General features: G+C 39.0%; 1 protein-coding gene across 1 annotated transcript in view; it reads left to right on the top strand.

The window, feature by feature from the left end:
* Window positions 1-27,404, top strand: part of TRHDE (thyrotropin releasing hormone degrading enzyme) — a 423,265-nt gene that overhangs the window by 322,656 nt on the left and 73,205 nt on the right. Inside the window, exons 8-9 of the mRNA XM_039344457.1 lie at window positions 14,193-14,258; window positions 16,900-17,078. Of these exons, the coding sequence (XP_039200391.1) occupies window positions 14,193-14,258; window positions 16,900-17,078 (245 nt within the window). The remainder of the gene's footprint in view (window positions 1-14,192; window positions 14,259-16,899; window positions 17,079-27,404) is intronic.

The following is a 27,404-nucleotide window of genomic DNA, read 5'->3' as shown; positions in this document are numbered from 1 at the left end:
ACACCAGGTAACTACAGGCCAATTACCTGCTTACCAACAACTTTCAAATTACTAACTGGTGTGGTAGCTGATGCAGTACAACAGCATCTAGTTGAAAACAATCTCTTTCCACCTGAGCAGAAAGGAAACCGCCCCAATAGCAGAGGAACAAAAGATCAACTCCTAATAGACAAAATGATCTTGGAAAACTGCAAGAGAAGGAAGACCAACCTGAATGTGGCATGGATTGACTACAAAAAGGCATTTGACTCTCTGCCACATGATTGGATAATAAAGTGCCTAGAAATAACAGGAGTCAGTAGAAACATCAGAAAATTTGTGCAAAGATCGATGGCACAATGGAAGACACAGTTGCAGATCAATGGTGAGAGGCTGGGAGAGGTTAATATCAAGAGAGGAATATTTCAAGGAGATTCATTATCACCATTACTATTTGTTATTGCACTGTTTCCTCTGTCAACAATACTGAATAACTCAGGACATGGCTATCAAACATCAAAAACATCTGCTAGACTATCCCACCTCCTTTACATGGATGATCTGAAGCTGTATGGAAAAACATCATCTGAAATAGAATCGCTGCTCAACACTGTCCGTATATATAGCCAAGATATTGTAATGGAGTTTGGCTTGGACAAATGTGCCACACTTACTATCAAACAAGGAAAAATAGTGAAAACTGAAGGAATCAAGATGCCCCACGAAAATAACATTAAGAGTCTGGATGAGGAAGAGTACTACAAATACTTGGGTATCCTTCAAGCTGACAACATCAAGCACACTGAAGTCAAGAAAAAGATTAGAGGTGAATACATCAAGAGAGTGAAGAAGATCTTAAAGTCCAAACTCAATGGAGGAAATACCATAAAGGCAATCAACACCTGGGCAATCCCAGTCATTAGGTACACAGCTGGAATAGTGGACTGGACTCAAGCAGAACTAAAAGCAATGGATAGGCAGACCAGAAAAATAATGACAATGAATCATGCCCTTCATCCACGCAGTGACATTGATAGACTTTATCTACCAAGGCAAATAGGTGGGCGTGGAATGCTACAAGTACATCAGATGGTTGAAGAAGAAAAAATGGCTTTGGAAGAATATCTGAAGAACAATGATGAAGATGCACTGAAATTAGTATATCAGGAAGGCTTACTAACTACTGGAGAGACCAAACTGGCCTACAAGAAAGACCAAATGAAGAACAGAATAGAGGCATGGGAAGACAAAGCACTACATGGCCAATACATGAAAAAAATAGCTGGGAAAGCAGATAATAATAAAACCTGGCAATGGCTAAGAGCAGGAAAATTGAAGAAAGAGACCGAGGGACTAATTCTGGCTGCACAAGACCAAGCCTTAAGGACAAATGCATACAAAGTCAAAATTGAGAAGACAGCAACAGACAGTAAGTGCCGCCTATGCAAAGAAGCTGAAGAAACAGTGGACCACTTGGTAAGCTGTTGCAAGAAGATTGCACAGACTGATTACAAGCAGCGGCATGACAAAGTAGCAACAATGGTGCATTGGAAGATCTGCAAAAAATATCATTTGCCTGTAAGCAAAAACTGGTGGGATCATAAAATAGAGAAAGTCATAGAAAATGATAAAATTAAACTGCTCTGGGACTTCAGAATTCAAACAGACAAGCACCTGCAACATAACACCCCAGACTTAACAATTGTCGATAAGAAAGACAAAAAAGTCTGGATAGTGGACGTGGCAGTGCCTGGAGACAGCAGAATAGAAGAGAAAGAACTGGAGAAGATAACAAAATACAAAGACCTACAAATAGAAATAGAAAGACTGTGGCAAAAGCAAGCAAGGGTAGTACCAATAGTCATAGGCTCCTTGGGCGCAATCCCAAAACAACTGGAGCACCACTTGAACACCATTGGCATTGACAAATTTGCTATTAGTCAATTGCAAAAGGCGGCCTTATTAGGAACTGCTTCCATCCTGCGACGATACCTGTAATACCATCAAACATCTACTTCTGCCTATCCGAGGTCCTGGGTAAGGACTCGATAGGTAGACAAAATGCCAAATCCAGTCTGAACATCTGGCTGACTGTGCGATGATTGATAATAATAATAATAACCCTTCATCCATGCAGTGACATTAACAGACTTTATCTACCAAGGCAAATAGGTGGGCATGGAATGCTACAAGTACATCAGATGGTTGAAGGAGAAAAAATGGCTCTGGAAGAATATCTGAAGAACAATGATGAAGATGCACTGAAATTAATATATCAGGAAGTCTTACTGACTACTGGAGAGGCCAAACTGGCCTACAAGAAAAACCCAATTGAAGAACAGAATAGAGGCATGAGAAGACAAAGCACTACATGGCCAATACATGAAAAAAATAACTGGGAAAGCAGATAATAACAAGACCTGGCAATGGCTAAGAGCAGGAAAATTAAAGAAAGAGACCGAGGGACTAATTCTGGCTGCACAAGACCAAGCCTTAAGGACAAATGCATACAAAGTCAAAATTGAGAAGACAGCAACAGACAGTAAGTGCCGCCTATGGAAAGAAGCTGAAGAAACAGTGGACCACTTGGTAAGCTATTGCAAGAAGATTGCACAAACTGATTACAAGCAGCGGCATGACAAAGTAGCAACAATGGTGCATTGGAAGATCTGCAAAAAATATCATTTGCCTGTAAGCAAAAACTGGTGGGATCATAAAATAGAGAAAGTCATAGAAAATGATAAAATTAAACTGCTCTGGGACTTCAGAATTCAAACAGACAAGCACCTGCAACATAACACCCCAGACTTAACAATTGTCGATAAGAAAGACAAAAAAGTCTGGATAGTGGACGTGGCAGTGCCTGGAGATAGCAGAATAGAAGAGAAAGAACTGGAGAAGATAACAAAATACAAAGACCTACAAATAGAAATAGAAAGACTGTGGCAAAAGCAAGCAAGGGTAGTACCAATAGTCATAGGCTCCTTGGGTGCAATCCCAAAACAACTGGAGCACCACTTGAACACCATTGGCATTGACAAATTCGCTATTAGTCAATTGCAAAAGGCGGCCTTATTAGGAACTGCTTCCATCCTGCGACGATATCTGTAATACCATCAAACATCCACATCTGCCTATCCCAGGTCCTGGGTAACGACTCGATAGGTAGACAAAATACCAAATCCAGTCTGAACATCTGGCTGACTGTGCGATGATCGATAGTAATAAAGTAGATACAGCTATAGCCAGGAAAATTTGTAGATATGAAGCTTGAATTGCAAACTATAGGCAGAACCTCCAATTCCAATCCAATCAGAAACGTTTCTACCAATCCTTCAATGGAGAAACTGCAATGAATCAGTCAGTACCTGACAAGGAAGAAACAGTGCAGTTCTGGAAGCAGATATGGGATCACCCAAAGAAATACAGCAAGGATGCAGCTTGGTTAAAAGAGGTGGATGCAAATAAAACAGAAGTTGAAATGAAAGAACTAGTAATAACAACAAAAATGGTAGAAAAAAGAGCAAGGAAAATCAAAAATTGGTCAGCACCAGGTGAAGATGAACTGCATGGGTTTTGGTTAAAACACCTAACTGTTATACACCCACTCACTGCCAAGCAGTTCAACAAAATACTACAAGGAGGAGAAATTGAAAAGTGGCTAAAAACTGGGAAAACCTACCTAATAATGAAAAATCCAACAAAAGGGGCAACACCATGCAACTACATGCCAATTACCTGCTTACCAACAACTTTCAAATTACTAACTGGTATGGTAGCTGATGCAGTACAACAGCATCTAGCTGAAAACAATCTCTTTCCACCTGAGCAGAAAGGAAACCGCCCCAATAGCAGAGGAACAAAAGATCAATTCCTAATAGACAAAATGATCTTGGAAAACTGCAAGAGAATGAAGACCAACCTGAATGTGGCATGGATTGATTACAAAAAGGCATTTGATCCTCTGCCACATGATTGGATAATAAAGTGCCTAGAAATAACAGGAGTCAGTAGAAACATCACAACATTTGGGCAAAGATCGATGGCACAATGGAAGACACAGTTGCAGAGAGACTGGGAGAGGTTAATATCAAGAGAGGAATATTTCAAGGAGATTCATTGTCACCATTACTAGTTGTTATTGCACTGTTTCCTCTGCCAACAATATTGAATAACTCAGGACATGGCTATCAAACATCAAAAACATCTGCCAGACTATCCCATCTCCTTTACATGGATGATCTGAAGCTGTATGGAAAAACATCATCTGAAATAGAATCGCTGCTCGACACTGTCCGTATATATAGCCAAGATATTGTAATGGAGTTTGGCTTGGACAAATGTGCCACACTTACTATCAAACAAGGAAAAATAATGAAAATTGAAGGAATCAAGATGCCCCACGAAAATAACATTAAGAGCCTGGATGAGGAAGAATACTACAAATACTTGGATATCCTTCAAGCTGACAACATCAAGCACACTGAAGTCAAGAAAAAGATTAGAGGTGAATACATCAAGAGAGTGAAGAAGATCTTAAAATCCAAACTCAATGGAGGAAATACCATAAAGGCAATCAACACCTGGGCAATCCCAGTCATTAGGTACACAGCTGGAATAGTGGACTGGACTCAAGCAGAACTAAAAGCAATGGATAGGAAGACCAGAAAAATAATGACAATGAATCATGCCCTTCATCCACTCAGTGACATTGACAGACTTTATCTACCAAGGCAAATAGGTGGGCATGGAATGCTACAACTACATCAGATGGTTGAAGAAGAAAAAATGGCTTTGGAAGAATATCTGAAGAACAATGATGAAGATGCACTGAAATTAGTATATCAGGAAGGCTTACTGACTACTGGAGAGACCAAACTGGCCTACAAGAAAGAGCAAATGAAGAACAGAATAGAGGCATGGGAAGACAAAGCACTACATGGCTGATACATTAAAAAAATAGCTGGGAAAGCAGATAATAACAAACCTGGCAATGGCTAAGAGTAGGAAAATTGAAGAAAGAGACCGAGGGACTAATTCTGGCTGCACAAGACCAAGCCTTAAGGACAAATGCATATAAAGTCAAAATTGAGAAGACAGCAATAGACAATAAGTGCCGCCTATGCAAAGAAGCTGAAGAAACAGTGGACTACCTGGTAAGCTGCTGCAAGAAGATTGCACAGACTGACTACAAGCAGCGGCATGACAAAGTAGCAACAATGGTGCATTGGAAGATCTGCAAAAAATATCATTTGCCTGTAAGCAAAAACTGGTGGGATCATAAAATAGAGAAAGTGATAGAAAATGATAAAATTAAACTGCTCTGGGACTTCAGAATTCAAACAGACAAGCACCTGCAACATAACACCCCAGACTTAACAATTGTCGATAAGAAAGACAAAAAAGTCTTGATAGTGGACGTGGCAGTGCCTGGAGATATCAGAATAGAAGAGAAAGAACTGGAGAAGATAACAAAATACAAAGACCTACAAATAGAAATAGAAAGACTGTGGCAAAAGCAAGCAAGGGTAGTACCAATAGTAATAGGCTCCTTGGGTGCAATCCCAAAACAACTGGAGCACCACTTGAACACCGTTGGCATTGACAAATTCACTATTAGTCAATTATAAAAGGCGGCCTTACTAGGAACTGCTTCCATCCTGCGACGATATCTGTAATACCATCAAACATCCACATCTGCCTATCCCAGGTCCTGGGTAAGGACTTGATAGGTAGACAAAATGCCAAATACAGTCTGAACATCTGGTTGACTGTGCGATGATCCAAAATAATAATAATAGTAAAGTTGGAAGGTACCTTGGAGGTCATCTAGTCCAACCCCCTGCTCAAGCAGGAAACCCTATACCATTTTGGAAAATGGCTGTCCAGTCTCATCTTAAAAACCTCCAGTGTTAGAGCATTCACCATTTCTGGAGGCAGGTTGTTCCACTGGTTAATTGTTCTAACTGTCAGAACGTTTTTCCTTAATTCTAGGTTGCTCCTCTGCTTAATTAGTTTCCACCCGTTGCTTCTTGTCCTGCCTTCAGGTGCCTTGGAAAATAGCTTGACACCCTCTTCTTTGTGGCAGCCCCTGAGATATCGGAACACTGCTATCATGTCCCGCCTCGTCCTTCTCTTCATTAAACTAGACATACCCAATTCCAGCAGCTGTTCCTTATATGCTTTAGCCTCCAGTCCCCTAATCTTTGTTGCTCTTCTCTACTGGATGCAGTATTCCAAGTGTGGCCTTACCAAGGCATTGTAAAGTGGTATTAACACTTCACGTGATCTTGATTCTATCCCTCTGTTAATGCAGCCTAGCACTGTGTTAGCCTTTTTGGCAGCTGCAGCACACTGCTGGCTTAAATTTAGGTGATTGTCCACTAGGACTCCGAGGTCCCTCTCACAGTTACTACTATTGAGCAAGGTACCCCCTATACTATATCTGTGCATTTGTTTTTTCTTGCCTAAATGTAGAACCTTGCTTTTTTCACCATTGAATTTCATTTTGTTAGATAGCACCCAGTGTTCAAGTCCAGATCCTTCTGTATCTTACGCCTGTCTTCTGGAGTGTTGGCTATTCCTGCCAGCTTAATGTCGTCTGCAAATTTGATGAGTTCCCCATCTATCCCCTCGTCCAAATCGTTGATAAAGATGTTGAAGAGCACTGGGCCCAGAACAGAGCCCTGGGGCACCCCACTACACACTTCCCTCCATGTAGATTTATTTATTTATTAATAAAATTTATATGCCGCCCAATCCCTAGGGACTCAGGACAGCGTACAAAATTAAAACAATAAATATAACAATAAAAATGAATGCATTCATACAGCATGTCACAATCGTATCCCGCCCCGCCCCCGGGGACATCAACCCCAGGCCTGCCGGAACAGGAGAGTTTTAATGGCTTTCTTGAAGGCCGGCAAGGTGGGAGTAGTTCGAATCTCGAGGGGAAGTTGATTCCACCAGAAAAGGCCCTTCCCCGAAGGCCTGCCAGCTGATTTTGTCTGGCCGATGGGACCTGAAGGAGGCCCAATCTGTGGGACCTCAACAGTCTCTGGGAACTATGCGGCAATATGCGGTCCTGTAAGTAACCTGGTCCTAAGCCATGAAGGGCTTTAAAGGTGATAACCAATGCCTTGAATTGCGTCCAGAGACCCACAGAAAGCCAGTGCAGCTTGCGGAGGATAGGTGACACGTGGGTGTACCTTGGTGCACCCACAATTGCTCTCGCGGCTGCATTCTGAACCAACTGCAATCTCCAAATGCTTTTCAAGGGTAGCCCCATGTAGAGCGCATTACAGTAATCCAGTCTTGGGGTGACAAGGGCATGAGTAACCGTGAGTAGAGCCTCCCGATCCAAATAAGGTCGCAACTGGTTCACCAGGCGAACCTGGGCAAAGGTCCCCCTGGCCACAGCCGATAGATGTTGTTCCAAATTTAGCTGTGAGTCCAGGAGGACACCTAAGTTGCGTGTCTGCACTGAGGGAGGTAAATTCCCCCTCCCCCAGGACTAATGATGGACCATCAGGATGACCCTTGGGGGGCAAGACCAGAGCCACTTGGTTTTGTCAGGGTTGAGTCTAAGCCTGTTCACCCCAATCCAGACCCTCACATCTTTCAGGTATCGGCAATCATGTTGACTGCTTCACTGAAGGGACACGGGGTGGAGATATCCAATTGGGTATCATCGCCGAATGATCTCACCCAGCGGTTTCATGTAGATGTTAAAAAGGAGGGGGGACAGGACCGAGCCCTGAGGCACCCCATAATCGAGGCGCGTAGGGATCGATATCTGTCTGCCCGCCAACACCGACTGTGACCTGTCAGAGAGGTAGGAGGAGAACCACCGCAATACGGTGCCGCCCACCCCCACCTCTCTGAGATGATGTAGAAGGATATCATGGTCAATGGTATTGAAAGCCGCTGAGAGGTCAAGAAGCACCAAGATAGAGGAATGACCCCTATCCCGGGGTCACCAGAGGTCATCGGTCAGTGCGACCAAAGCAGTCTCAGTGCTGTAGCCGGGCCTGAAACCAGATTGAAAAGGGTCCAGATAATTCATTTCATCCAAGGATCGCAAGAGTTGGGACGCCACCATCTTCTCTACAACCTTGCCCACAAAGGGGAGGTTGGAGACAGGACGAAAGTTCTTCAAAACAGCTGGGTCCAGGGAAGGCTTCTTGAGGAGGGGCCTCACCACCGCTTCCTTCAAAGGTTGCGGGAAAGACCCCTCCATCAAGGAGGCGTTGATTATCGCCTGGAGCCAGCATCGTGTCACCTCCCTACTGGCAGAAACCAGCCAGGAGGGGCACGGGTCCAATAAACAGGTGGCCGCATTCATCGCCCTCACGGCCTTGTCCACTTCATCAGGGGTCACAGACTCAAACTCGCTCCAGATAACATGACTAAGACCAGACCCCGGCATCTCGGCTGGCACTGCCCAGTCGGAGTCCAGGTCCCTCTGAATCTGAGCAATTTTGTCCGAAAGAAACTGAACAAACTCCTCAGCTCTCCCCTGCAAGGGTTCCTCAGCCTCCTCCACTTTAAGAAGGGAGCGGGTCACCCTAAACAAGGCGGCTAGGCAAGATTCTGCAGACGCAATAAGTGCGGAAAAGTGAACACGCTTTGCCGCCCTCATCACCACTAAATAAGTCCTAAGATAGGCTCTTAATAGTGATCGGTCAGATTCAGAGTTACTGGCCCTCCAACATCGCTCTAGATGTCTCTTGTTGTGCTTCATCTCCTGGAGCTCCTCAGTAAACCAAGGCGCCCTCCAGGGACCACTACCACAGACAAGTCGCAAAGGCGCAATTCGATTCAGGGCCCCGGACGCCTCATTCCAGGCTGCAAGCAGGGACCCGGATGAGTTGTGGACAAGGGAGTCAGGTATTTCCCCAAGCTCCTCCTGGAACTGATCTGGGTCCATTAGGCGCCTGGGGCGGAACCACCTAGTCCGCTCCACCTCCCTGCGGTGGGGGAGTGATGCTCTGAAGTCCAGCCTCAATAGGAAATGATCTGTCCATGACAAGGGAGAGATCTCTATTCCCCTTAATTCCAGATCATGTCTCCATTGCCCCAAGAGAAACTCAAGGTAGAGCGTGTGACCACCCCTATGAGTCGGATCCTGGATTACCTGGGTCAGGTCCATGGTTGCCATGGAAGCCATGAACTCTTGCACCGCCTCTGAGCATTCACCGAGTGATGGCAGGTTAAAGTCCCCCAGTACCATAAATCTGGGGAACTCCCCTGCCAACCCGGCTACTGACTCCAGCAGCGCAGGCAGGGCTGTCGCAACGCAGCTGGGAGGTAGGTACGTCAGCAACAAGCCCAACTGAACCCATGAACTCAACTTCAATAGGAGGGACTCACACCCAACAATCTCCGGGGCAGGAATCCCATGAGGACTCAGGGACCTCCGAGCGATGACTGCCACTCCTCCACCCCTGCCCTGATGTTGAGGCTGATGAAGCACCACAAACCCATCCAGGCACATCTCCGAGAGGGGAACACCCCCTCAGGGACCAGCCAGGTTTCTGTTATACATGCCAGGTCCGCCCCCCTGTCCAGTATTAGATCACGGACAAGGGGGGCTTTGTTGACAATGGACCTGGCATTAAGTAACAGCAGCCTACAACTAGGGCCCTGTACTCCTTTGTCACCAGTACTACAGGATGGGCCTTTTGAGGGGCTGGAACAAGGAATCGCTCTAATATAGCGAGTCCTCGTTCCCGAAAATGGCCTGCCCCTCGACTCCCGCCATATCTGCCCATCCCAGTCATAACTGGGATGCTCTGACCTTCTCCCATCCCTGGAGTACCCCCACCCTCACCAACCTTCTCCTTTCCCGACCGGACTAGCATTCCATGCACACCAAGCCCAAGGGTAAGTCCTGCCCCCCGCTTTTGCTATTGCACTCAGCAGAGGGGGCACCAGGCTCCGCCCCGACTCTACCATTCTCCTACCAAAGACACTCAATACACATTCACATTCAGTTAATGTACATAAAAGATAATTCACATTCATATGCCCTTAAATACAATAATAAAATTTATAACTAACAGGGCAACCATTCATCTGCACACATACACATACTCACAACAAACATTCTCTAAAATGGCGGACAACAGTTGTTACAGTTGTTAATCTGGCGCTTGAGGTCGCAGAGCGAGATGTGCAGCCCGTCAATGGTGAATGTGTGATAGTTGAGCTTTGACGAGAACTTGTAGTGCCCGCAGGACATGGCTGGCTGGCGGGCGGGCGGGCGAGCAGGCTTCCGCTTCTCGGCTCCCCCAGAGGCCGCCTCGCCCACCGCGGCTCCTGTCAGGTGCGGCGCTGGGCCGGTTAGGCCTCTAACATGGCCTCAGAAGTGGCGGCTCCCTCCTCCCTCATCTTCGGCCTCGTTGTCTCCTTGGCGGCGGCGGGGAAACAGTGTCTCACCTCACCTCTCCGTCCTCCCTGGTGGATTGCAGCCTCAACGGCCCCCTCGCAATGGCGACGGTGGCTTCGCGAACGCTCCGGCAGCTCCGCCTTCGCTCCTGGGTCTTTCTCTCTCTGGCTAGGCCGGCCAGGCCAGGCCTACTTTTTCCCTCATTTTCAGATGGTTTGAAATTCTTTTAAAAAAGTTTCCCCCAGGAACAAGGATGTTCAGCTGATGTCTTCAGAAGAGGTAGAGCTAGATACTGCTGCTACTATTTCCCTTTCTTCTCCAAGACGCTATTAAGGTCACTTTTCAATCAAGACAGAGCTGGCGTTTATTGCTCGGCCTCTTGGCTGGCCTACCTCGAAGGGGTAGATGCGGTTCCATTGAGGACTAAATTGAGGACTACACGCTAAGTACAGCCGGTCAGCCAGCTACGGATCCATCTGGTAACCATGCGTCTATTTTTATATTATTTTCCTTTGAACAGCTCATGTTTTTACTAAAATTGCAGATTTTGAAAGTTAGAATCAAACATGTGGTAGATATATGTGTATTATTTTAACAAAAATAAACCCAATCTGAATTTCTAGTGCAAATTTTAAATAATATTCATTGCCCTGAAAGACAAAATGTTGGAGATGCTTCATACCTACTATTTTGTATAATAAGGAAATATGAATCTAAAGCTCAAGAATCCACCAGCACTAGTAATACACTAATTATGGAAGTAAATTGGCAGCACAGAACTCACTTTGATTTTAAGACAGACCTTCATATATCTCTGAGAGATATTATACTCTGTCCAGATTTGGTGGGAAAATTCATTTCTTTCTGATAGCAACATTTCCCCCCATAAATAATTACCTGACAGAGGAGGAGAATTGTTTGACATTTACCAAGAATAGGATATATTGTTGAAAACAAGTGGATAAAAATGAAAAGAGCTGCCAAAATGGCTGCTGAAATGTCTTTAAAGATCAGTTTCAGGATTAGCTGGTGCTTTGGAGGGATCATTTGCTCTAGTAATTCTCAATGGAGGCTGGGGGTCTTTATGTGCAAAAGATTAAATTGTGTTGTAATGTTGTGATTCAAATGGCTTCTTTAACACTGTGATGTCATAATTAACATTTCATCTCAAAATTTCAGCTTGCTATATTGGACCTAGTCCTTACCAAATGTATTTTTGAAATTTTTGAAACCTAAACAGGTTTCTATCTCTTTATCTTTCCAGGTTTCTATATCTTTATCTTTCCTAATTTCCATAAAAATTTGTTTCAGAATAAATCATAGTTCTGAGGCAGTATTGGCTGTGCTTGTTGATGAACCTTGGAAAAAATTGCACAGAATTGCAACTGTCCTGGTTCTTCTTAATGTCTTGGTACCTTTGAATAGTATTCTTCTGGACTGCTTAAAGAGATTAGGAGTGGGAGGCATGGTATTTTTCTGGTTCTCCTCTTTTCTCTGAGATTGGATACAAACTGTGTTGATGGAGGGGCAGAAATCCGCTCCTATGACATATACCTCAAGCTTAAAACTCCCATCCCAACTACAAGAGGTTGCAGAGTGTGGTCCAGTATAATTAATATGCTGATGATAACAAGTTATATATCTCAGTCCTTGCCCAGCCAGTTGAAGCTATCCTTATGTCTGGAATTTCTATGGTCTAGAGGAGGATGAACAGGCTCAGCCCTGATAATACTGAGTAATTCCCTCTTTGGTCCTGAATAGGACTGTACTTTTCTCTTCAGAATTGGTGTACACATTGGAAGTTGCACATTAACTTGGTTGCAACTGACAACTGATATCTAAGCTTGTTGAATTCCACACATAGATCCTCTTTTCCCATTTGTAACCGCTCTCCTTCGGCATATAATGTGTATTATAAAATAAATTTGGTAAATGATTTATTATGGACTTGAGTTTAGATTCTGTCTCTACCAGGATCACATTGTCTTTTATCAACCACAGTTCTTAATGAAACAATGAATATTTATATGGTATTTCAAGGCTTTTAAATTTATTTTTAAAATCCATCATGAGTATTCATTTTAATCAAATCCAGCGTTATCAGCTTCCATGGGTTAGCAAAAGGTATATTATACAAGGGGTATGGCTGATTTTATGTAAGACCAACTTATATAAATATTGTGGTATTTTAATTTGATTTATTAAGTAACAGTCCACTGCTTCAGATGCTATTGATTATTTATCAAATTTCATGATTTGTTATTTTTAAATAAAGGGAAGGCCAGTATTATTGAGGAAAATATGTGCTATTTATTTTCATTATATTGTTAAAGCTGCATTGGACTTAAATGACTCAAGATCTCTATATTACTTTTCTGATATGTGTTTTTATGGGTGTTGCTGCTTCTTACAAAATAAGATGGTATATTTAAAGCTAAAGCTGTCATAAGCATTTACAATTTGTATATCATAAAGTTTGCTTTACAATCACCTAGTTACTGAAGCACCTACTTCACAACATGCATAATATTGAACACAATATTACCAACACATTTTTTTCAGTTTTATTATTTTGCAGCACATGAAAGCTTGTCACCTGCCATTTTCCTGAAGTGATAACAGATTCAAAAGAATTCTATTTCCTATTTCATAATGCAATGCATTTTAATGGTTTTGATTTTATGTTAAAGTTATTATTTTTCTGTGGATTTAATTTAAAATTCTATTTGTAGGGGAGTGAACATGTGGCTTTCCAAATTATACTAAATTACAGTTCCTGGACTTTGGGATTCTGGCTGGAGCTTTGAGGAATTGCAGCCCAAGAACATCTGGAATATTAAATATTCTGCTCTGTGCTACTCAAGAATACTAAATTAAATCATTCAGAATCTAGTATATTGTTAGGTTGTATTGGGAGGGAGAATTAAAGCTCCATAAAATAAATAGAGATTGATATCAGAATGATACTGCTACATAACATAGTTGTATACTTTGAAGTACACTGGGTTAATCTGGGCTGCTTCTTAACATAGAAAAGGAGCTTAGTAACATTTGATCAAGTCTGAGTCTTAAAGTAAATCTTCAATCTAAAATGTGTATAATGTAGTTTGATGGCATTCATCCAAAAGGAAAATAATATATTTGTAACAGAACATTAGATTGGAAGTTTTGGTTTGAAAAAACTAGGGTAATGTTTAATAATAAACCTTGTTATCAACAGTGTCTGTATTTTTCTAAAGTAGTCATAGAATGATCTGTTAAAATAATAAGTAATACTTACTTTTGGAACTGTTTCTGACTGTTGTAAGATTTGCTAGAAACAAAGATTAAAAAGTGTAAAGTAGATGAGAAATTAAAGTGGAAAATATATTTGAATGTAAGAAAATAAAAGTTCATTAGCAGGATCGAAGGACTTTTCTGGGCTGAGGACCATATTCAGCTTCGGAGTATATGAAATAGACAGAGCTCAAACAAAACTAATTTTGTTTCATTGTTATCTTTAAAAATGAATATGTTAATATTACTCTCCTATGTATTTAATAATTTTACTTTTCTAATATATCAGAAATTATAGCTAAATAACAACTGTTACAGATATCTGGGGGCTGCAGTCCAGGTTTGCAAAGACCACAATGAGTCTGCATTGTCCGGAATGTTGATTATTGGTACTTTTATTACATACTGAAAACTAACCTTAAAATGTTCTAAATTTATACTAAGCATGGTTATATAATACAAATATTATAAACGTATGCCTAAAATGGTATAGAAGTTATACAGCATATATTTATTTTTATACATTTATGTATGTATGTATTTTTAGGATTATTTAACAATTCACAAATATGGCAATGCTGCAAGGAAGGACCTATGGAATACACTGTCAAAGGTATAACCATTAAACATATTTCATGATCAAGTGTAATTTATTTTGAGGGTTAATATTTATTACTTGGCTTTCGGGCTTATATATGTAAATATTGTGTATTAAAAGTGATACACTGAAGAAAAGTTTTAAAAATGGTGCTTAAAAAGGTACTTAATGTGGACCTCAGAATCTGTTCATCTTGCTAGCACATTCCCTTACTCTTTGCCCTTAGAAGTAAAAAAAAAAAAATCAGGATGACTAAACTATCATTAATTTTAAAAATTGTGATGGATTCAGATTTAGAACATGAAAAATAGGCAGTCTTTGTTCAATCTATAGGTTCAGTGTTCACAGAAGGTGCACAAGTAATTTGGCACTAATTGGCAATATTGATAACATAGAGGCAGAAAGCAATGTCACACAAGCAGCAGAAGCTCATAGAAACTTTTCTTTCCTGATTTCTCCTCTCTGAAATTTGCTTCTTGAAGTTCCCAACATTCTTATGCAGATTTTAAACACATGTTGAGGATGTTGAAAGAGAGGGATTTGCTCTTCTGCTAGTCCTCTCCTGAAAGAAATTATTTTACTAGAATCAGCAAATTGGAATTTATCTGCAGCCTCTAGCATATATTTTAACTGAAGTAAGATAAATTAGAAATGGAATCTGCATTAGAATCTATTGCAGTAAGAGACATAATGTCCTGTAGGATTATTTGGGAGCTGTAGTTCTCTAGCAAAAGAAAAGGATTCTCTGTGATCTAGTCCTTTCAATTGTGCATTAGACCCAGGTCCCATCTGGCAGATAAAAGCAGCCAGGGAGGAGATGAAGAATATAGTCATGGAGAAAGGGGAAGTTTCAACACTTTGAGAGTGGGGTTGTTCTACTGATTTTTCAGGAAGTCATGCCATCATATAGTGAAAATGAACAATTTCCATCCATTCTCCACTCTTGCCTTCTTGGGGAAAATTATGGAGAAAATATAGTTTTGATTAGTTGGACCTGAAACTCCAGGGTGTGGGACAGAAACTGTATTGATCTCTTTCATGGAAGTCCTGTGGACTTGGAGGGAGCATTACCTTTGTTCTCTGAGATCTTTGACTTATTCCTGGTAAAATCTGCCCACCTGACTCAATTAGTCTAAGAAGATATATTCATCTACTAGGAGATTTATCAGTTCTCTGTAGGCATATCTCAACTTCATCTCTGAACCCTTGAGAAGTCCATGAAAATGCATAAAAATGTGGCTTTTACACAGTGCCTTTTAGGGCTGATTGTAAAGCCATCAATTTAAAAGTAAGTTTTATTTATTTTATTTACTATATTATTTTGCATGATAGAATTGTTGTTGTGGTGTTTTTTAGTGAAGAACTGGCTATAATTCAGTTGGACTGAGGCAAAGTATGAATTCCATAAAATAAATAAATTTATTCCTAATCCAAACTCTGGTTGGGTATAGCAAAGTCAATACAAGAAGAGAGCGCTAATTATCATATATATATATATCATATATATTTAAACAAAACAAACAATAGAAATCTACTATACATAATAGGTGCCATTCAATCAAATTGAAGCAAAGGACAAAAGCCTATTGGAACAAGGGCTATTGGTGGATTTGAAATACCTCTTATGTCCATATCTCCATTAATAGTGTCAAATACTATGGAAGAAATGGATGTGGGGAAAAATAAGTTTCTAAGGTTTTGAGACCTTAAGAATTGACAGATAGAACTGAAAGATAAAGGGAATGGTACAGTGTTGCAGGCACAACCAAGGAAACCCTAGTCCTGGTAATTTCAGAAAGAGATTGTACACACAATAGGACCGTATATAAAACTCATGGGTCCCCTATAGGGAAGTCACTTCTTTAAATAAGTGGCATTTTTGCTAACTATAATAATGTAGATCAACTTCAAAGAGCAGAGTAAGCCAGGTAAAGGAATTAGAAAAGTATTGTGAAATTATTATTTTGTAATAATTTGCTCTTTCAATAAAAGTGAACTGCTTTCACTGAACTTAAAGGTTGCATCAGCATTAACGTGCCTTGTTAAGATGATTTTACTTAGAGTTTAACACCTTAGTATAAATCCAAAGTGATGGCTAAAATTGTTAGTATTGTTATTGTGTTTTAATTTTCCATCTAAAGTTAATGTTGCAATTAAAATGAACAGCCATCAAGTAGAAATAGAGAAGGTATGTACTTCAGATATTGGTGAACTATAGTTTCTAACAGCTCCAGTCAGCACAGCTAATGACAAAGTAGCTTGGAATCAAAAGTAATTTAACAGCATCCGGAAGGACACAGACTCTCTACTTCTCTGATAAAGCAAGTGGAAAAATAACTTTCTTTCTATTATATTTTCTTTCTATTATATTTTATATTATATTTCTATTATATTCCTAGATGGAATTCTATGCTGAATTGAGTGCTAACACATTGAACCTATTTCTAATATTGAATGTATTTCTAAACTTGATATCAGAGTAAACAGTAGTACTACTGTTACATAGAATTTAAACAAATGTAATATATCTGCATAGATTAAAAAAACTTCATATAACATTATGAATACATTAATGAATACCCCCTGGACCCTTTTACTAAAAGAGACAATAATATCATTTCAGAAAGGTGTTCTATATTTTTTATTTGTTTTGAAGGCACTTAAGAAGATTGGGAAATTTGTGAATATCCAAGAAGTAATGGATCAGTGGACACTCCAGATGGGTTATCCTGTTATCACTATCAAGAGAAATGAAAATACAGACAGTATTATAGGAATCTCTCAAGATCATTTTGTTTATGACCTTGATAAAGATCCCAGTTTGAGAAACAACAGGTATTTACATTTTCTACATTTTACAATTGTTTTAATACTACTGCTAGAGAAGGCGAAATATCTTCATAAATGGTTAAATAAAGATTTGTGACTATTGCAGTGACACAGTATGCAGTATGCCTTTGCTATTTTTAAAGAACATTATTTATAGGAACTATCTTAAAATATTGAAATAATATTGTCAGAATCTAGAATCTACATTTAGAAAGTTGCAGATAGAGACTTAAATTTATATCTGGAAATTTTCAATAATAAGTAGGTCTATTAGTGGGTGAAAGTGGCAAGAAGGTGACAAGCAACAGGGAGAAAGCAGAACTATTTAACTCGTTTTTTGCATCTGTCTTTACACAAAGGGAAAAAACAGACCAACCTATCAAAAATAGTGCCATAAAAAACAGAATAGAAACACAAGTTAAGATAGGCAAGAAAATGGTAAGTGAGCACCTGTCCAGCCTAGACGAGTTCAAATCGCCAGGACCAGATGGATTACACCCCAAGGTTTTCAAGGAACTGGCAGATGTGATCTCAGAACCACTGCACTGTCTCAATCTGTTTATTTCCCTCATTGGTTTTTTAAATGTGTATTTAATTACTTATACTGGAACTTAATGAATCATGGAATTCAAATTTCCAAGAAATTGTGTTGTATTTTATAATTTTGCCAAAATTTTAGAACTCTATGAATACAGCAGTAGTGCATTCATTCAATTCAATACATAATATCGCCAGTGGATCATGGATGGGAAAGGAAGGAAAGATAGGAAGATAATAGGCAGAAGGAATCAGCAACTTTTAATCTCTATTCCACTTCTTTGTACTTTAACAAATCTTTAATACCTCGATGACCAGAGTAGCTGTTACAGCAATTTTTATTTTTCTGTTAAGCATATTTGCATACCTACCGGTATTAATTACTGCACTAAATAACTACTGGAAGGGGCAATTGTTTTCTTGCTTGTAGCAAGGTAAGGGATTGCCCCAGAAATTGCTGTTTACATACAAGATGTAAAATTGCTGTATACGTACAGATATGTATAACAACATGAGTGATTTTTTTCCAAGATTAGAACAAACAGGAAACCAAAGCGAAGTCTATTATGCAAGGACTTTCCTCTCTGTGAGCCATTTTTCCATGTACATTTCCATCATTTGCTATCCATCTTACTAATTCCCTTATAATGAAACAAAATGGGGCTGTCATTAGCTGTTTCAATTTCTTTCCATATGTTCTGATAGCTATGTTGTTGTTAGCATGATAGTGACAATACTACTTCATTTATTTTATTTAACACTGTTATTTAGTTAGTCACAGCACCATTTCATGCAAGAAAGAGGTGGTAGATATCCTTAAATGATTGGCATAAAAAAACTCCAAACTACTAGTCTAATCCTGCTATGAATTGTGATTTTGTGAAAAATGAACCAATTAATCACTGCCAGTCTTCCCATTGTTTTAAAAGGCCATTCTCAATATCAGTCCTGACTATTTTTTTTTCTAATGCTAATATATTAAACTTATATGCTGTCCAGCTCTTGATGACCCTAGGTGGCTTGTTTAAATTTAACTGAGAAATCTAACGCAGTTAAAAATAAATGTACCGTGTTTTACCCATGCCCTTTTATTTTCATAAATATACAGAATGTTAGAGATGAACGTAAAAAAGGAAATGGAACAGGACTAAAAATATAATTTCAAAACATTCATTTGCAATCATTATTGCTTAGAGTAATGAGTACGAACACATTTAAATTAAATAGGATATAATTTTGGACTTATTTCCAAAATGCAACACTCATTGCCCAATTTCAGCACAAAGTAATTTTGAAACCTATAATTTTCTGAGCTTTTCTTCACCAATAATTTGGGGCAGCACAGATGTTGCTACATTAATAAATAGAAATACTAGTGGTAATGATCCATTGTCCTGACTCTCTTTGCAATCTAGTGTACTTTGATATTGTTAGATGTTTTGTGGAATTAAAAAAAGGCAGGATAATGTTGCTAAAATTGTCTTGGGTGGAACAAGGCCATCCCAGAGAACAGCAACCATAATTGGAGTTTCTGGGACTTCCGGTCTTGCATCATAGTCACATGGCCAAGGGTTGCAGGACTCTGCACCCCATGGCTGGTTTCGCCCTGCCAGGGGATCCTAAATGGGTTGAAAGTCGCCCTGGAGAGGCGATGAAGGAGGGGCCTCCCGCTGATTGTGGAATGATGGTGGTTGATCTGTTTGATCTGGGGGAAACCCTCCAACCTAACAGGAGAAAGGCTAGCCACACCTCGCTGACTAGCCCAAGCTACCGGCAGTTGAAGTCCAAAAGCACTAACCAGAACAATGATGAAGAGCATGCTTGGAACTGGGTGAGAATATAGATCTTCTCTCTCCTATTTTGTAACTGATTTCCTGGAAATTGCATTCTTTGACCAAGTGACAAAATTAGTGGATCAGAGGAATGCTGTGGACATAATTTACTTGGACTTCAGTAAGGCATTTGATAAAGTAGATCACAACCTACTACTTGACAAGATAGAAAAATGTGGGGTAGACAGAACCACCACCAGATGGATCCGTAGCTGGCTGACAGGCCGTACTCAGCGAGTGGTCCTCAATGGAACTGCATCTATATGGAGGGAAGTGTGTAGTGGGGTGCCCCAGGGCTCTGTTCTGGGCCCAGTACTCTTCAACATCTTCATCAACTATTTGGATGAAGGGATAGATGGGGAACTCATCAAATTTGCAGATGACACCAAGCTGGCAGGAATAGCCAACACTCCAGAAGACAGGCTTCAGGTACAGAAGGATCTGGACAGACTTGAACACTAGGCACTAACTAACAAAATGAAATTCAATGGTGAAAAAAGCAAGGTTCTACATTTAAGCAAGAAAAACCAAATGCACAAGTACAGCATAGGTGGCACCATGCTCAATAGTAGTAACTGTGAGAGGGACCTCGGAGTCCTAGTAGACAATCAGTTAAATATGAGCCAGCAGTGTGCGGCAGCTGCCAAAAAGGCCAACACAGTACTAGGCTGCATTAACAGAGGGATAGAATCAAGATCACGCGAAGTATTAATACCATTCTTCAATGCCTTGGTAAGGCCACACTTGGAATACTGCATCCAGTTTTGATCACCACGATGTAAAAAAGATGTTGAGACTCTAGAAAGAGTACAGAGAAGAGCAACAAAGATGATTAGGGGACTGGAGGCTAAAACATATAAGGAACGGTTGCGAGAATTGGGTATGTCTAGTTTAACGAAGAGAAGGACAAGGGGGGACATGATAGCAGTATTCCAATATCTCAGGGGCTGCCAGAAAGAAGAGGGAATTAAGCTATTTTCCAAAGCACCTGAAGGCAGGACAAGAAACAACGGGTGGAAACTAATCAAGGAGAGAAGCAACCTAGAACTAAGGAGAAACTTCCTGACAGTAAGAACAATTAATCAGTGGAACAGCCTGCCTCCAGAAGCAGTAAATGCTCCAACACTGGAATTTTTTAAGAAGAGACTGGACAGCCACTTGTCCGAAATGGTGTAGGGTTTCCTGCCCGAGCAGGGGGTTGGACTAGATGACCTCCAAGGTCCCTTCCAACTTTACTATTATTATTATTATTATTATTATTATTATTAAAAGATCTCCAAGAAGCAAAAAATCCTCCGAAAGTGAGAAGGGAGGGACTACACCCTCCAACCTTCCATAGACAGAAGCGGCAAATTAATGTTTATGGGGGATAGAAATATATTGAAATGAAATTAATACTACTACAGTCTGGATAAATCTGAAAATTATGCAAACTGTTAAGATTCCACATCTGAAAGAGTATTAATGAAATTATAAGAAAATAATTCTTTATCTTAAAAGTTGGAAAATGAATAGCTACTGACATCTAATGGAGGATTAGAACATAAAACTACATCTGCATTGACTCAGAAATTGGCAAGAAGCCCAGAAATAGAGAAAAACTTGTTCCTTTGAACCTCAGAGACTTATAGCCAAATAAAGAACAGCTGGGAAGAGAGGAAAGAAAATACACTGGGCCATCTACTACAGAGTGAGAACCACATTTGTTTTAAAAACTGTTGATCTTCTGGGATTATAAATACTTACTGAGCTATGATCTCTAAGATCAAGAATTGTTTTCAGAGAAAGAAAAACCTTGACTTTTGGCTAATCTTCTCTTAGGTGGCCAAACATTCTGGACTGCAATTTTGGCTGGTTAATAATTGTAAGCAGGGCTTTTTTTGTCATAGAACGCCCAGAATGGAATTCCGGCACCTTTTTTGGATGGAACCTTGTAGGGTAGGCAAGGCGGGTTGTATGACATGTGTGAGTTCCAGCACCTTTTTTTTTTTTTTACAAAAAAAGCACTGATTGTAAGACCCCTGAACAGAAGAACTGTTATAAAATACTGCTTTCAATGGTGCTTTGAGAATTGGAAACACATTGGATTACAAAAACCATATATAAAGATAAGAACTTTATAAGATTAAGTTGTTTGGATTTTAAGATTGGCTGCTTTGATGAGGTTAATCATAGAGATTATGGTACCGATGAAAGACTGGAGGGGGGAGACAAAATGGATGTTCCATAACTATCTAAAAGTGATAGGAAATCACACCTAATATTCCCTTCTGATGGCCCCAGCCTGGAACATCAGAGATCTTCAGGAGCAACCTCCAAGACAAGGCAAATATTTTCTAGAAGGAAATGTATGCAATGCTGTGACAGATTCAAATGACAATTGTTTCAAACCATGATTAGATCAAAAATATAAATGAGCACATCTTCAACCTAAACTTATAATTAAAGAACTTTCAGAAAATGACAATAAAGAATGAACAAACAAATCAGATAACAGAACATAAACCAGAGGAAAGTATCCCAAATAGGGAAGCTACAAATGAAGAAAACTACAGCTTAATACAAACAAAAGAAAATCTGTAAGATTTTGCCACAACAATGAAAATGGAAAGATACTTTATCTTTCAGGAATTCAAAACAAATTTGAGGGTAAGAAAGAAGATCCAACAAAATGGATTATAGAGCTGCCAGGAGAACCATTAGAGTTTGGGAGACAAAAAACATAATCCCACTTAACTTGTCTTTCCCATTCCCAACAACACTCACAAAAATACAGGAAGAATCCCTTGGCAAGCAGAATATACTGACTTGGAAAGCTACTTGGCAAAAGAAGAAGGCTAGAGTTAGATTCAAGAGATTTGATTCAACTTACCAGATGGAGTACTGTATGATTAAATGCTTGTTTGAATATGGTTAAAAGAACAGATACATTTTGGAGATAAAGGGGCTCTATAGTAAGAGAGATAAGATATATAAGTAGTATAGTACTTTTTATAATATATGAAATGTAAAAATATTGGGATGGTGTATGTAAATGAAAAGTTTGGATATTTAAAGGTAATTAATTTTGAGAAAATTATGACTGATAAGAATGGTTTGAATACTGAGGGAAAAACAAGCTTAAATAAGAATCTTGAAAACAGGACACATAGTGAATTAATAAGATGACTTTTACAAATACAATTGAAACAAGCCCATCAGAAAAGATGTTATATGTTGATGTTATTGTTATTTGTACAAATACAAGAAAAATGTTTATATCCAACCTTGTATGTATCGAAAGTATTAAGATTTATATTTGTTTAATGTTGACAAAGGAGAATACCACTGGAAGAAAAGATCAAGGAACTATATCATTAATTAATATATTGATTATGGAATTATAGAAATTAATTATTATTGATTGTTTTTAAATATATGAACCCAGACAACATGTTGTTTACTAAGCACTAAAAATTGCTATTGTAAAAAAATCAATAAACTATATTAAAAAACAAAAAACAAAAAACAAAATTGGAGTTTCTGGGCTAATCCACAAATATAAATAATTAATGAGCATAAATTATTAAATCTAGCAAACAAATATATAGATAATAATTTAAATACTTACTATTTATGTAATATTTTTCTATTCTATTTTTTTTGTAGTATAGTATCTGTTAGTCAGATGAATTAACTACTATCCAGAGCAAATTTGATTTTAGTTTCTATTAACTTATTTATTTTTTTAAATGTGCATGCCTGTCCACTTGACACATGGCTCTGGTTAGCTACCAGGCAATTTATAAACCCATAAATAAAAAGTATTTTAAAACAGTACATTGCATTCAGAATAACTCAGACACATGCAATCACAATATCAAGATGGGCTCATCCAACAACCTGGCCCACTGCCCAGGGAAGATTTATGGATTCTTACCATTATAATTTTATTATTGGAAAATATATTTCCTCTAAGATGTCCAAAGTTTACAGTTGTTAAAAAACAACATTTTTTACTTGATTTATGATGGAGCCTCTTATCTTTTGAATGGTAAATGAGGTTTTGTAGAATTCTTTAGAATTCCATCTTCAGCAGCTTTAAAAAAATCTTTGTAATTACTTTATGTAATTATGTCTAGCATTTTAGCATTCTTTCTTGTTCTTCTAGAAAGAAACATTTTCCAGAAAACAAAAATGAGAAAGGAGGAATTGAGAAAAAAGTCAGTCATTTCTCAGAAAAATCAGCCATTAAGCATCAAGTCAGCAGTAAAATATTGTAACTGAAACACTAAAGAGAAGTATTGAAATTCTCAAAGGCTTCCACTTTCAGAGACACTTCATGTACTTCTCTCATCTCGCTTCATTTTCTCTTTGGCTCAAGTATTTTGAGCACAACCAAACAGAGTTTCTCTGTGTGACTGGGAGGAATACAGTTGGGAAGAATTAGCTTTCCATTTGCCAAGACAAACCAAATATTATTTATTTACTTAAATGTATTATAGCCGCAACCCCCCCTCAGACTCTAGGTGGTTTACGAATGCAAAAACAATAAAAGCAGTTAAAAAATACAACATCACAGGCATTCTGAACTAAAACAATCATGACAAACCAGGTTTGCCCTACCAACACATTACAATAACTCTTAAGGACAATTTAGGACCCCAGAAGGGAAAGTACCATCCCTATCTCTAGGGAGATGTTCCAGAGGATAGGGGTCACAATAGAGAAGGCAAGCTTCCTTGGTCCCATAAGGTGACATCATGTAATAGAAGAAACCTGGAGCATTCCCACTCTGCTATTCCCACATTCTGGCCAGGCAGAAATAGTTGGAGATCAGTGATCCCTGAACTATAAAGGACTTTATAGATAAGAATATCTTGAATTGCACCTGGAAGCTAACTGGCAACCACCAATGTAACAGTAGTGACAGATGGGCCTACCACGATGCTGCTACTATTGTTTGCAGTGCTGCATTTTGTACCAGCTGTGCTTTCAGATGATCTTCAAGAGCAACCCTGTATACAGCACATTGCAATACTGTACGCTAGTTGTGAGGTGACCAGAGCATGAGTAACTGTCTGAAGGGCTGTCTGAAATATCAGTCACTTATTTCAGTCCATCATTGCAGGAGGAATGATGGCACCATAGAAAAAGTATTTGCACTATAGAAAAAGCATTTGATTTTGTGCAAATATTTGCTTGTTTATCACATGCCATAATTCTATTATTCTGAGCACCAAGCTCAGACAGGAACCCAGGACCCCTCATTTCAACCATGAGCTACAAATATTTTCCTTTATTAATTTTATGGTTCTTGTAGTCAGAATTGGGAGTCAGTAATATATCATGACTGAATTCCTTACCTCTTTGAACCCAGGAGCTAATGACTCAATATCATTAGACCTGTCAAAATCAGCAAGGGCAGCTATAGATAATAGATGTCAGTATTTGCAGAGGTAGCCAGTGCCACTATTTATTCATATTTGGCCATTGCCAAATGTTTGTAACTAGAATAAATGTAGAAAACATTTGTCTAAGTCTAAACAAATCATGTGCACACCGTATGAATGTTAATATAATTGCAACTTAAGTACAGTGACCACATGGAATGAAAGCCTCCCTATTACATTGGGTTCCTTTCCCCATTTATGTCACTATTTACTAGGTCATGGGAATGGACAGAGTGATATCCTTTTATATGACATATACATGCAGACCACACATCAGTCCCAATACTATAAAATGGAATGCTTTGTCTATTTATATACTATTGTGTTTGGTCTGTGGTATTATGTTATGATTGTAAATTATTTATAAATTCACGGATACATAGTATTGTAAGAACAGCAATTCTGTTTTTTAATAATAGTATTTTGAAGATCCTTGAAATAATCCTATTCTAAAATATGCTGTTCTAATCATGTTTGTTTTCTGTCATTGGAGTATTGCCTAAATGCAACAGCCTGATTTATTTTTAGATGGAATAGAAGGAAGTAAACAATAAGAATTGCAAATAACCATGTGAATGTCAGGTTTAGTAAATATGCCTGTGTTTTTAATGTATATTTTCAAGCCACTTTACTAATATAGTTATAATCAGCCATATCAGCCATATCTTCTGATTCATACATTACAAAAATGTATATTTATAGTGATTTTTTAGCCATTTCTTTTAAAAAAATTATCAAAAATGCATGTTGAGAATTCTGCCAAAGCCAGTTCGAAGGATTAGCCCAGAGAATTTCTATAATATACTTCTTAGAAAATAAGATGTTACATGTGTGCATTAGTACACTTCAGTAAATGCCACACCAAGATAGTCTTTTTATAAAATAATTTACTTTCCAGCTATAACATTCATTATTTTTCTTTGTTTGATAGCAATTTATTTTGAAGTTGATTCTGGATCATATGACATAAATTGGCTATTACATTAACTGACATTTCCACAGGAATATTTTGAAATAATTATGTAAATTTTGAAGAAGCATTATTTTAAATCCAGCTCTTCTATCCAGCATACTGAATACACTTTTATAATTACTAAATAATCTTTTGTTGTTGTTGTTAATTGTGAAGTCGTGTCCGACCCATTGCGACCCCATGGACAACGTTCCTCCAGGTCTTCCTGTCCTCTACCATCTTCTGGAGTCCATTTAAGTTCATACCTACTGCTTCAGTGACTCCATCCATCCATCTCATTCTCTGTCGTCCCCTTCTTCTATTGCCCTCAATCTTTCCCAGCATTAGGCCCTTCTCCAGTGAGTCCTTTCTTCTCATTAGATGGCCAAAGTATTTGAGTTTCAACTTCAGGATCTGGCCTTCTAAAGAGCAGTTGGGGTTGATCTCTTCTAGGACTGACCGGTTTGAACGCCTTGCAGTCCAAGGGACTCGCAGGAGTCTTCTCCAGCCCCATAGTTCAAAGGCCTCAATTCTTTTGCGCTCAGCCTTTCTTATGGTCCAACTTTCACAGCCATACATTGCAACTGGGAAAACCATGGCCTGGACTATACGCACTTTTGTTGGCAGGGTGATGTCTCTGCTTTTTAGTATGCTGTCTAGATTTGCCATAGCTTTCCTCCCCAGGAGCAAGCATCTATAGTTTATAGTTGCTCAAATCAGCTAGCTCCTCTAGCAAAGGCCTAATCACTGACACAGTTGCATTCTATATAAAAAAAATCACTATATCTCTACAGAAATGCATAAAACCAAGGATAAAAGCCTTTTTGAATGCACATGAATTAATATAAAAGGAAAAAAGAATGACATTGTCATAGGTGTATCCTACAGGCCACCCACCCAACCATACAGAAGAAATAGATGAATTTTTTGCTAATCGGTTAACTAATGTATGTAGGTAACACATCACAGTAGTAATGGAGAACTTTAATTACTCTGACATCAATTGGGAGACAAATTCTGCATCAACTGGGAGATCAAACAGGTTCCTGATGAGCCTAGATGACAATTTTCTCATCCAAAAGGCAGAAGAAGGAACTGGAGAAGGAGCTGGAACCACTGAACCATATCTTTCATAGATCCTGGAGCACCAGGGAAATAGCAGAGGACTGGAAAAGAAATGACGTGATTCCTATCCTCAAAAAAGGGGGAAAAATTGATCCAGGAAACTACAGACCAATCAGCCTAAATTTTTTAAGAAGAGACTGGACAGCCATTTGTCCGAAATGGTGTAGGGTTTCCTGCCCGAGCAGGGGGTTGGACTAGATGACCTCCAAGGTCCCTTCCAACTTTACTACTACTATTATTATAGATCTGCAAACACTTAGAAGCAAGCAAAGATATAACCAGAAACCAACATGCTTGAAGCCAACAGTTTGAAAAGAAAAACCAATTCTGCCAGCAAAAACATTTGAGGAATGTAATTCTGGGTGAAGTACAAATAGCTTTGATAACCTAAGTCTTAACTGAATTAAGTCTTTTTTTGTAGAAATAAAAATTACACATATAAGGATGTGTATTT

This window comes from Crotalus tigris, unplaced genomic scaffold (assembly GCF_016545835.1).
Source record: "Crotalus tigris isolate CLP2741 ecotype Arizona unplaced genomic scaffold, ASM1654583v1 scf7180000017916.3911339, whole genome shotgun sequence".
Classification (NCBI taxonomy): domain Eukaryota; kingdom Metazoa; phylum Chordata; class Lepidosauria; order Squamata; family Viperidae; genus Crotalus; species Crotalus tigris.
This window is presented reverse-complemented; position numbering and strand designations above follow the sequence as displayed.